General features: G+C 33.3%; 1 protein-coding gene across 1 annotated transcript in view; it reads right to left on the reverse strand.

Moving 5' to 3' along the window:
* LOC140437111 (uncharacterized) overlaps positions 1-13,489 on the reverse strand; it is a 106,156-nt gene that overhangs the window by 92,427 nt on the left and 240 nt on the right. The window contains exons 2-4 of the mRNA XM_072526439.1: positions 8,268-8,390; positions 2,400-2,628; positions 146-372 (exon numbers count right to left, since the gene is read on the reverse strand). Of these exons, the coding sequence (XP_072382540.1) occupies positions 146-372; positions 2,400-2,628; positions 8,268-8,375 (564 nt within the window). The 5' untranslated portion in view covers positions 8,376-8,390. The remainder of the gene's footprint in view (positions 1-145; positions 373-2,399; positions 2,629-8,267; positions 8,391-13,489) is intronic.

Genomic DNA, 13,489 nt, shown 5'->3' on the forward strand with positions numbered 1-13,489 from the left:
CTGGGTCTCAGGAAGATACAGTAGACACAAAGTTGTCGCATTATTCTAGCATCGGTTTTCCTAATTCCCCTATTGGTCCTCTAAATACAACAATTTGAACGATGTATACAAAAATAATCATCACCCTATAAACAATAACGCTTACCCTTTCGTTCTGTGATGAATTTTTCTTCTGTGCTTCTGCAACTTTGGAAAAAACATGACTGTCGATGTATTTATGGGGAAATGAAAACACTACAGATGGCAAATCCAAATCTTTGGTATCATTTCTATGCAATACAGCCACAGATAACGCATAGTTAAAAAGAAGAGGATTGACACGTTCTCGAGCGCATGATGCCAAAGACAGCAGGTCATCGCAAGTTTCCATACCTAAAACAAGAAATGCAGTTATACAAAAAACAAAATACTTGAGCTATTTATAAAACAAAGCACAAATTATTGATATTAAACTTTGCACGATAACACCAAAAGATATTTAATCCACAATTCCATAAGAGGGGGAAGATTTGTTTAACGATCTATTAACAAAGTAACGAACAGAGTCTAGAAAGGTGGATAATAATTAAAATAAAAGAAATAAAAAAACAGTGTAAATTCCTGGAAAATTGAAGAGCTTACGCACAAGTGGCAATACTTAGAGGTCTTTAGAGGTTATAATTGAGGTCTTCTGCCCTCCCCCCGACAAAAATTTCTGGATTTCAAATGAATGATCGCTTGCCACTGAATAAAGTTAATAAAGAGGATAAGATAATTTGTTAGAATCAAGAAACCTCGATCGGTGTTAACCCTACGAGTATCGCTGAAAGCCTTGATTAAACTTATGTGCCCGAAATAATTGTTAGATACATAAAATTGTCAAAGAATAAAAATATACGAATAAATATATATTCCTACAGAGGAATAAGCGTAATATCATCAATAGGAAGATTATATGGGAAGATACTGCGAGAAAAGATAGAGCAAGAGATAAAAGGCAAAATTGGGGAGGATCAGGCAGGCTTCACGGCAGGAAGATCATGCATAGACCACATATACACACTGAAACAACTGTTGGAAAAGAAAAAAGCAAAAAATAGAGATATACACTTGGCATTTGTGGACCTGAGAAAGGCGTATGACTCTGTACCAAGGTCAGAACTATGGGAGGCAATGTACAAATTAGAAATACAGACGGAGCTCATAGAAGCTACAAAAGCTCTGTATAAAGAAAATAAAGTGTCCAATAAAATGGGAACAAGAATCATAGGAGACTTCACCACAACAAAAGGGCTCCTGCAGGGTTGTTCCACATCTCCAACCCTATTCAAAATATACTTAGAAAAAGCCTTGACTACATGGAAAAGAAAATGCGAAGGCATGGGAGTACCGGTACGGAACGAATACCTATATACGTTAAGCTTTGCAGACGATCAGGTAGTGATTGCACAAGACCAAGACGACCTCAGCTACATGATGAAAAAACTACAAAAAGAATATACCAAGGCTGGCCTAGATATTAACCTCACAAAAACAGAGTACCTATCTAGAGTACCTATCTACAAGTGGAGAAGACATAGAAGATCTACAGATTGATGACAACGTAACAATCAAAGGAAAGGATAAATTCAAATACCTGTGGTTTATAATCACGAAAAAGGCAACAACAGAGGAAGAAATTACACAAAGATTAGGACAAACAAGAACAGCAATCCGACAACTTAACTCAGTATGGTGGGATAGACACCTAAATATGAAGACAAAAACGCAGATTTATAAAATATTAGTGCGAAGTATTATGACATATGGGGCTGAAAATTGGATCATAAACAAGAAAAACAGCAGTAAGATAGTAGCAACAGAGATGGAATGCCTGCGAAGATGCTGCAGAGTAACAAGAATGGATAGGAAAAGTAATGACGAAATAAAGCAAAGAACATCAATAGAAACAGACATACTAACATATATAGAACAAAAAAGATTAAAGTGGTATGGACATGTAAGAAGAACTAGCGACAGCAGATGGATAAACAGAATAACTGAATGGAGCCCCATAGGAAGGAGGAAAAGAGGACGACCCCGAAAATCCTGGAGGAACGAAGTAGACGACGCCATGAGTAAGAGAGGCCTAAACGATGGAGAATGGAACAACAGAGAGAGATGGAAACGGTTGAGCGAGGAAAGGCAGTGAATACTGTAGAATCCCTAAATATATATATATATATATATATATATATATATATATATATATAAAAATATCTTTTTGTAAGAAGTGCGCATAGATATGATGAAAAGTAATGTAGCTAATAATTAAAGAATTATTTCTGAAGTGTTATTAAATAATGCCTACTCTATAAATATTACATAGTAACCATACGTAGAAAAAAGTAATTTATGGAAAAAACATAATATTTACTTACTCATAAATAACGATGTTAGCTTGGCAGCAATCTTTTGGTGTTTCGGGATAAATAAGGAAAAATTATCGTTTTTCCCTAATTCAGTTATTTCAGTTAAGGAAGGCAATTCAATAAAATTAACACGAACAGTTTTTTGGTTTTCATTTGAATTCAAATCACTTCTGGGAGCAATGACCAACTTTTCCAATTCTTTCTGATTTTCGTCTGAAGAATGTTGGTAGTCTTCTTGCTAAAAAATCATTTATATTGGGATGATAGTGAATTAAGTCAAATTATATTATTTCCTAATAGGTGTACTGTTATAAATATATCAACAATTAGCCAACATGAAACATGTGTCTAATATTAAATTTATATTATTAATGTTATATGATGGCAGCACATAAAATAATTAGAAGTAAAAAATGCTACTTCTTTATACATGCACCAATGAGCAACCAACGTCCAATTATACAAAACACTTCTTTTGACTTTGTTCCCACAAAAGGAAGAATCTTTAAGGAAGTTGAGGAAAACTATTCTCCGTTCATAAATTGTTGAGAGCACGAAATGTGCCTCAAACTCATAAAACGGTCGTAAACCATAGGCGTTCCTGAGGTGTTTATTCATTAAATAATAATATATTATTTTTTAATACTGTTATATATATATAATATTAATAATATTTTAATACTAATATATTTAGCAAAAAAACAATTAAAACTTTCACGGCTAATGTTATGTAATTATATTATATTAATAAAAATAAGAATTTAACCATTAACAATTTTGTAAATAAGAATACCTTATCTCTTTGGATATTTCAATACTAATCTTCGCGTTTAATCACTTTACTAGAAAACCTGGAATTCATATCCGAAGGTACTATTCGTTGCAAGATAATTAGGATGGAATTCCCCAGATTTTTAATAATATAATGGGTATGCTTTGGCCACGTGCCTCGTTTGTTCAGTTTATATTCGAAACTTAACTTAAAAGGGTGAAGGTATTACGAACGAAAACAATTTTTTTGTTTAGTACGTTTTTGATCGCATGTAATTTACGGCTCGTCGGTGTGTCCGCGTCTACGGCAGTAATTAGCGTCTCGAATATTTCTTTTGCGAATTATATGCAGTGCGTGAGTGATTTTTTATTCCATATACCTACGAACATATACGTACCTTTCGCTCGTGCTCGTTTTGTTGGATTTTTTGTGATGGCTTCATCATCAACATCATCAAGTTTTACACCGGTACTGTTGCGTACAGTCAGTAAGTCTGTCTATTCACCAAGAGAGAAGACTATGGTCCTAAATTTTTACGATGCTCTGGTTTCCCAGAATCCCATAAACACTGTTCGCAACATAGTCGAAAGTTGTGCCAACATGACTGGCGTAGGAGAGTCAACTATATATAGGTTCCTATCAGAAAGAAAAAAACACGGTATAGCTAACCCAAACACAAACGAACACTTAAAGAGAGGGAAAAAGCCTATTGAAATTGATGAATTTGCCAAAAGTGGTATTCGAAGGAAAATTCATGGATTTTTTTTTTTCAAAAAAGAAATACCACACCTAAACAAAATTTTACAAGAAGTTAGAGACGACCCGGATTTGCCTCATATCGGACGAACTAAATTGTGGCAAGTTTTAAAAGAATTAAATTTCCGGTGGGAGAAATCAGACCGAAAATCACTTTTGATTGACCGGGAGGAGATAATATGTTGGAGAAGAAATTATCTAAGATCCATACGAAAATTCCGGGCTGAAGGAAGGCCCATCTTCTACCAGGATGAAACGTGGGTAAACTCAGGTCATACCCTAAAAAAAATTTGGTCAGATAAAAATATATTAAGCTCCAGGCAAGCCTTTATGGAAGGTTGGTCTACTGGTATCTCCCCACCTTCTGGTAAAGGCAGTAGATTAATAATTTCTCACATTGGCAGTGAAAAAGGATTTGTTAAGCATGGTTTGTTGGAATTTCAGTCCAAAAGCACAAAAGACTATCACGAGGAGATGACAGCTGATGTTTTCGAAGAGTATTTTGAGCAGATGATTGAAAACATACCACCAAATTCAATTATAGTATTAGATAATGCACCTTATCATTCACGACTAGTAGAAAGACTTCCAACGACTGCGTGGAAGAAACAGGATATTCTTGACTGGCTGTGGAATAAATACCTGCCTTACGAAGATGGAATGGTAAAAGCAGAACTTCTAAAAATTGCCCGGCAACACAAATCTAAGTTCAAGGAATACGTAGTTGACAAAATGGCGGAAAGGCGAAACATTACAGTCCTTAGACTTCCACCCTACCACTGCGAAATAAATCCAATTGAACTCATTTGGGCACAAATGAAAAGTTATGTGGCTAGAAAAAATACGTCATATAAAATACAAGCTGTACGTGAATTGTTATACGAGTCTTTACAACATATTACAGAACAAAACTGGAGAGATGCAGTAAGGCATGTAATAGAAGAAGAACAAAAAATGTGGGATCTTGATAACATAATTGATGCGACCGTAGAGACACAACCGCTAATTATTAACCCTCAAGATGACTCGGATTTCGAAGTTGATTTGTACTTGAATTGTACTATATTTTCTCTTTTATTTTCACCCCTGTTACATAACATATTAAAATAAACATTGTAGAAGTTTTGAGGGACTTTCTGCCCTGAGTAATAATGTAATCTTTCATTCTGTGTTTAAATTTTTCAAAAATATTTATTAGTTTTCTCCGGATTCGAAAATAATGGATACATTTAAAACACATTGGAAATTTTGCCAGGCGACATTTGGCGCCTTTTTCCTTAATTAAATAAATGTATCTTTTACAAATGGCAAGAAACTTTTTATTTTTGAATAAAATAAATAAGTTTTATTAAAAAATACAATTTACATAAGTACAATTTAAAAAATATATTTATTTAGTTCAAATAAATGTTTCAATCATATAGTCTACAACACTGGTCGTTCATCTCTAACAATTCAAAATACCCCCGTAATAGGATTATAAGGTATTGTATTCCTTCAGATATAAGGTGGGTTAGTCGAAAACGTCTTAAACCGTCAGTTTAAGGTTGGTTTTTACTATTATATCGTATTACCTATCCTCTCTGTATTTCAGTTTTCTAATTAGGGTTAAACTTGTAGTGAGCTATCAACAAATTGTGAACCGACTGTAGAACAGTCTCTTGATACTCTGCTGAACTACTACTGAAATAACTCACTTAAACCTAGCCCAGCTAAGAGGCATGCACACTGCTTTCGTCTACGTACTCAGCAAAAAGTTTCAGAATTTAGTACTTTTTCACCCTATCTATCAATTTTCACGCGAAGAAAGAGATGGATTTGACACATAGAAGTAAGATCGAGAATAAACTTTCCAAGAAATTAAACTTCGGTAAAGAGCTATGACAACCTCTAGTTTAGTTACACTAGACCAAATCGCCGATCAACTACTAGTCAATGAAAAACCCAGCCGGGAATCAAAAAATGCTGCCATGCTACATTCGAGCTACTCGAATGCAGCATACTAAAAATGTTATTTTGCGATTTCTGTTTGTATGGCTACAAAATCCATTCATAAAGAGCTGGTTAGTGAGTTATCATCTAAAGCTTTTTTTGGCAACTTTGAAACAACTATCTCCTGTAGTACTGTAAATATAGTAAGTATTCAGTTTAGGATATTTCTAGTTGAAAGCATACTTTACCTAGCCTTGCACAAATCAGTATAGGTAAATTTCTGTACGAAAGGTTTGGAAAGTCCAAACGACTAACTATATGTTTGTTTTTTCGAGAGCCGGCAAGGAGAGAAAGTTTTAATTTATGCAAAACGGTTTTGTTCATTGCTAAAGGAAAACACCAGAATTTATAATTGGGATATCTCAGAAAAAAGAAAGAAAGGGAATTTTGGGTTGTTTGAAAATGCTACACTGCGATTAGTTAAGAGAGAGATAAAGTTGAAAAAGCAATTTGTAGTTAGAAGCTTATTTTAAAACATAGAAAGATCATGTGCCTTAAATCAATAGATAGTTTTTATACCGAAAGGTTTTACCGGTTAAAAAAAAAAGTATTAAGTTTGTGTTGAGAAAAAAAAATTAGTATTTAATAAAGTGAAAACAGTTTTGGTTTTTTGTATACTGACTGAGACGAGGGTCTGTAAGTACAACCAATTTTTACTTGCATTGGGAGAACTCAGTATCCAGAGGGTAGAGAAGTTTTTTTCGATACGAGAGATGTATGTTAGGTTTTGTGAGCAGGTCTAAAGCGGGTGGGTAGCGAATGACTTCTACACGGGAATCCAGGGCGTGATTTTGAATAATCTCACACAGGGAAATTTTGAAACGGAATCATTAGTCAGTAATAGTAAATATAGTTAATTAGCATTTAATCTATATATATATATATATATATATATATATATATATATATATATATATATATTGTTATGATTCATTTTATCCGCCAAAGATAAAATTAAAATTACTAAATAGACCATCTAAATCAATTTTCAAGATATCCTGGAGAGTTGTTATGCTATGTAAAAATTGAAAATAATATTGGTTTGCTCTTAATATATTTCAACTGATAATTTATAAAAGATATTCTGAAGAAATGAAAGTCCATTATCTTTGGATTACCTGTAGTAAACAAATTTTAAGATATGCATAAATTATTTTCTTTGTAAAATATATATTCGAGTGACGTGAGGTAGCTTAAGTGAAATAATGGAACAATGAAAGTGGATTTTCCAAATATACTTGTACGCCTATACGGTGAATAAGACAATAGAATCGAAATATTTAAAATGTATAATTCTCCGTTAGTTTTTAAGAATTTGTAGAACCGATTAGCATGTTAATAGTTTTTAGGAAATTTATAATTGTAGGTAAAATTGTTTGTTTGTTATCTAAATGGTAGATGGGAATACGTATGACGAACTTTGATTGGCAAAGTGTGGAAAAAGTGGGAGATTTATGTAGAAAGGAGAGTTTAGCTAGATTTTAGAGGGAAAAAAGATAATCAGTTGTTTTCCAAGGGTGCAAGGCGAACAGTCGTAGTTCTTTGGCGGTTCCCAAGTGATAGTAAGCATTAGAAGTGAATGTTTGTGAGTTTTCGTGGACTAAGTGTATCCTGACGGAAGCTGATCCAGTAAAATATTGTAAGTCATACTTTTCTACTTATATATTCCAAGAGTCACTGTTCAGGCCGGAACGAGAGATTCAGTTTATCGAGAGGAGAAGAGGCTAGCGTCTTTTGAACGATACGTGTATCTGAAGGAGATCATTGAAGACGAGAGGCTCGTAATAATTTGTTGTAAGATTGCTGATTACCTAGGGAACTGCTAAGAATAGATAGTGTAGGCTACAGGGAACAAGGATTTGGACAACTCATCATTGGAGAGATAGTTTTTTTTACCATTCGTCAGTTTTTCTTTATCAACATTTTTTTTAATTGCTTAAAAAAAATAGAAATATTTTCTGGAGATATAGAACAACAATTTTGATTTGAAATTTTAATTTATATAGTGTATAACATTAAATTTTGAAGGCCACGTACGTAGAACAAAATTTTGATAATCCTTATATGAGATATTTTTTGTTTAAGATATTTGAGTGTAAATTTTATTTCAATGTATAATTTTGTATCATATATGACTATTATTCCGATATTCCTTAGACCTTACCTATCATATGTAAAGCATAGATATTGAAGCACGAATATAATATCACATTAATATATATATATATATATATATATATATATATATATATATATATATATGTATATATATATATATATAATTGTTATATATAATAAAATAAATAGCAAAACAGATCCAATAATTAAAAAAGTGTTAATTAAGTATTCTAACTTACCAAATACTGACTAGGAACAAGAAATCGGACGCCTTCCTTTCCCTTTGGTAGGGTCAGCGGTTCTCCAGGCCTGTCAAATAGCAAAACTAAACTCTCCTTTGCATTCATTTTTCGAGGGTGAATCTAAAATTAAAGAAAAAATTCAAAACGAGTACAATGATGTCTAAAGATAAGAAAGAACAGCATGAAATACTAATAAAATTAGCAAAGCATTTAAACAAAAAACATAAAAAAGACAGGAAGAAGGCATATTCTGAAATACCATCAGGTCAAGTCGATATTAAAAAATGGAGTATATAGAAGTATTGGTCGGTGCTGCAAGTGGCAACAGTAGTTTCGTTGATTTTCGCTTCGTAATAAACTTCAAATAATTGGGGAATTACAAGTTAGAAAATTCAACAAAGTTCAAAGGAAAAGTTAAGAGGAAAGTATAGGAAGATAAATATCATTAATGTACATGCTCCCACTGAAGACAAATACTTAGAAACCAAAACAGGGTTCTACGAAAAGCAAAGCACGCTAATAGAAAATATACAGAAATATGATATAAAGATAATCATTGGTGAACAAAATGAAAATAGCTAGCACAAGGTTTGATCACAAAGACATTAATAAGGTAATATGGACTTCTCCCGATGGAAAAATAAAAAATCAGATAGATCATGTCCTAATTGAAAGCAAACATAATAAGGCAATAATCGATTGCAGGAGTTACAGAGGGGCAGATACTAACAGTGACCATACACTAATAATAGCAACACTAAAACAAGAACTACCAATAATACCAAAACCTGTCAGAGATAGATTCAATTACCAATTAGAGCGCCTTCAAGAGAAGCAGGTTGTAAACAGACTAGAGGAAGCAATAAATAAAAAACTAGAGAATCCAGTCAAACAGGATATAGATGAAGAGTGGCAGACAATACAGACAGCCATGTCAGAAGTAGCGGAAAAGTGTATAGAAAGAGAGCATATAAAAAGACGGCAAGACTGGTTCGATGAAGAATGTAGGAATGTTTTGGCAAGAAGAAACGCGGCAAAATTACATAGATATAAATAAAATACCCAAAATGCGATCGAAAACTATGTGGCAAGAAGAAATTGAAAAGCACAGAAGAAGCCTTCATAAACAAAAAGGTAAAGAATTTCAACCAAGAAGTTAAGAAATCCAGAGAAACTGCAAAGAATACTCCACAGTATTGCAGAAACAAAGAAGGCTTACCTATAGGTAAAACAACAGAAAAATTACACAGATGAGCGGAATATTTCGAAGATCTGTTAGATACAGACCAACAAGAGGAACTTGAGGGAAATGAGAATTGGCAAGAAGATGAACAAGGAACGTGCAAGGAACCAAATAACAAAAGGGCAGGAGAATGTGGTCTCCCAGTTGAGATTTTTAAGGAAGGTGGCAAAAGATTGAAGGAAAGGATATTTCACTTGACACTAATATTTTGGCAAAAGAAAGAAATGCCGAAACAATGGAATCTTATTTGTACTATCTATAAAAAAGAGACAAAACGGAGTGCAAAAAGACTATTAGAAGTAGTCTATAAAATACTTGCAAAAATTATTAGGAAAAGATTAATAAAAACTACTGATCAAATAAGTATGTTAAAATTATTACAAAATAATAGCTACGAAAAAAACTCAGGATGACATATGCTATTTATCGATTTTAAACAAGCATACCGAAGCTAAATCGAACGATGTTATATGAGGCCATGAAAACATTAAAAATACCAGAAAAACTACCTGAAAAACCAGCAAAAACACGAGCCCAAAGACGTAGATGGCTTGGTCACATTATACGGATGCCAGAGAATCGAAATGTTAAAAAGTACTGAAGGAGAGAGACATGGGGAAAAAAGAAGAAGACGTCCAAAGAAGAAATGGCTGGAAGCAGTAAAGCAAGACTTGTCAGAAATAGGCGTGAGAAATTGGAAAAAGAAAGCAAGGGACCGAAAAAAATGAAAGGAAATAACCAAGTTTTTAAGGCTTGTAGCGCTGTTATATATATATATATATATATATATATATATATATATATATATATATATATATATATATATATATATATATGTATATATATATATATATGTATATATATATATATATATATATATATATATATATGTATATATATATATAATGTTTATTTAAAGAATTTCTGCTACGAATAAGATGATAACTTTGGATGGTGAAATTATTGTAAAAAAATTGTTTTAAGTATGTACAGTATATGGTTCAAACCACTTCCTATTATAAATAAAATTAAGATCCCGTAAAAAAACAAACCGTAGAAGAACAAAATCACAGGCTAAAAAATTAAACCTAGTCAACCAGAAAAATCCAGAATTTCAAAAGCTATTGCGAGAAAAATTCAATAGAAAAGAGGAGAGAAAATAATAGAAGAAGAAAGAATTTAACTACTTAGTAGTATCAATAGATAAAAAAAGTAACGACAGAATACATCGAAGATTCTAGAAGGGTGGCCAAGTCTTGAAAGAAATAATAAAGAATATGCTTAAATCCAAAATTATTATCCGACAAACAAAAATTAGATTGTAGAGCACATTAGTCAGACCAGTAATAACTTACGTAATGGAACTCACAATAATAACAACAAAAATGAAGAAATTTTAGGTAGGAAAATAATGTAATTTATTTTTATTGGGAATGTACAACAATTTTAGAATAGTAAAGGGAAACAAAGCTTATTTTTCACTCGATCATATGTTTCGCTCCAAAAACACACACTGGAGATCGAAAATCAGGGTCTACAAAACTATTATCAGACCAATAGTATGTTATGCATACGAGACATGGGTGATGACAGAAGAGACAAAAAGAAAACTGGAAGTCTTCGAAAGAAAAGTCCTAAGAAAGATATTTGGACCTATTAACGAAAACGGAATATGGAGATCCAGGTATAACCATGAACTCTACCAACTGTTCAAAGAGACACCGATTTCAGAATTCGTTAAACTTCAGAGACTTCGCTGGACTGGTCATGTAGTAAGAATGGAGACAGAAAGATTGCCGAAAAGAGCCCTAGATAGTAAAATGCAAGGCGCAAGACCAAAAGGAAGGCCACGGAAAAGATGGGAAGATGAAGTGGAAGCGGATGCGCAAAATTTGCTATACGTGAGAACCTGGAGAAGATCGGCGCGGGACCGACAAGGTTGGAGGCACAGGTTGGAGGAGCCCAAGGCCCGATTTGGGCTGTAGCGCCATTGGAGAGAGAGAGAGAGTACAACAATTTGAGTTAAAAATTCATTTACTTTGACGATTCTACTTCTGTATTTTGAGGATTTCCGAAGTAGAAACCGAAACGTCAAATAACCTTATAGTCCCGTCGTCAGAGAATTGACCTTTAAACATCATACGAACAAGTTTGCTGAAAATATCAATTTTTGGGAAAAAGTGCAAAAAATTTTACCACTCCTATCCTCCGGCTTCCTCCTAAAACCCTATATCGTAGATAGGGAATGGATAAAATCGATTTACCAAGTATCTGTACGGCGTAGAAAAAAATGTTTTAAATAAAAAATAGAGCTGAGATAATTTTGAACGAAAATGTTTATTAGCATTGTGTTTATTAAATTATATTAAAAAGGTGCGACGAAATAGCTTCAGGACGGGAAAATAATGAATTCAATATAAAGATCGTAAGAGAAACTAGCCAACCATGACGTCAAGCCATGAAGTTTAGAGCGCCTACATTGTAAAATGCCTTGCACCCTATCCTCCATGCTATGGCATGCTGGACGAGCCATACAGTCTGTAGTCGACACCCCGAGGTATGAGCGGGAACACAAAGTGTATCAATACTCATACTCTTATGAAACGCACCTGGCGAATTATAAGGGACTTCACATTTTACTCTTCTTCAACTCGTCTTGAGTGAAATGTCTTTAATCTTTTCTATCAGACTCTCTTGGCTAACTCTTGTTTCTTTCGATCCCCAATGGCTATTAGGTTTCCGAAAGCAGACGGATCCCTATATTTCTTTCTACTACATACTCTTCCCCGACCGAGTATAGGCGGTATAACCTTAACATCTAGCACAAAGAAAATGTCGTTAACACCTCCGAAACCACTACCCCGTGAGGCTTGTCTGGAAGCTACAGTCGGCAGCCCCGGCACCAAACTCGAGTGCGGAAGGCCAATTCGCTCCGTGCGTGACTGACGCGACATCTAGCGCATTAATCTGACAGTTTTGGACCTCCCAATTTGAGGTTAAACATATATTAAATAGATACGAAATTGACAAGTATTAATAATTAGTTTTTAAATTATATTTTTTCAGTTTATGTACAAAATAAATTTAGTATTAAAAACTGGATTTCTAAAAATTCATCAACTTTATCTTTTCAACCCCAAACAGAAAAGAAAGGGAAAAATCTAGTACTGGCAAATCAAGTTTTTGCATATGGAAGAGTATGTAATTAAAAACAGTAATAGTAAAAATTATGATATAAAAGCTAAAGTCATCAGGCAGGCTGCAGTTAGCTTGAAGCCTTATGAAATATGATTTAAGGTAAATTATTTAAATTTTTCCTATTTCAATTGCATAAAAATAAAATTATGTGATATTTACTTTTTCATATTAATAGCACGAATCCATCTTTTTCTTTTCTGTAATTTATATGTAATCTTTGGAAAACTATAAAAACTACACTCACTACATGTATTTGCACTCATTTTTGATAAAATTTATGCGTAAAAAAATCCAAAAGGTCCAATTTTGTCATATTTCGCTGCTACGTACGTAGCAAGGTACCCCTACCATGGTCACGCACGGAGCGAATAACCTTCACATCTTAAATTTCATTTTAGAGCGTTTTTCGTTTTCTCAAAAAGACGTTGTAAAACAGATTTATCATATCCCATAAATTGTATATATACACAAATCGAGTTCATTCAAAATTACAGTTTGATATTAATATTAGGGATGGCGCATTAAATTAAAGTTAATTGCATTTTTCTCAAAATAGCACAATTGGTAGATAGGACCTTTCAGATTAGGAGGGCAGTATAGAAGTCTACAAATTGAAATGCTGGAAACCAGATCATGTAATTGTAGAAAGCAAATACAACGGAGCTGTAATAGACCCCAGAAACTACAGGTAAATTTAAAAAAATAGAGATCAATTTTTGTTAATGTTCAAATTGAAACATAAATTACACACCTAAAAGGAAAGAAAAACTGGAGAAAA

This window comes from Diabrotica undecimpunctata, chromosome 1 (assembly GCF_040954645.1).
Source record: "Diabrotica undecimpunctata isolate CICGRU chromosome 1, icDiaUnde3, whole genome shotgun sequence".
NCBI classification, from domain to species: Eukaryota; Metazoa; Arthropoda; class Insecta; order Coleoptera; family Chrysomelidae; genus Diabrotica; species Diabrotica undecimpunctata.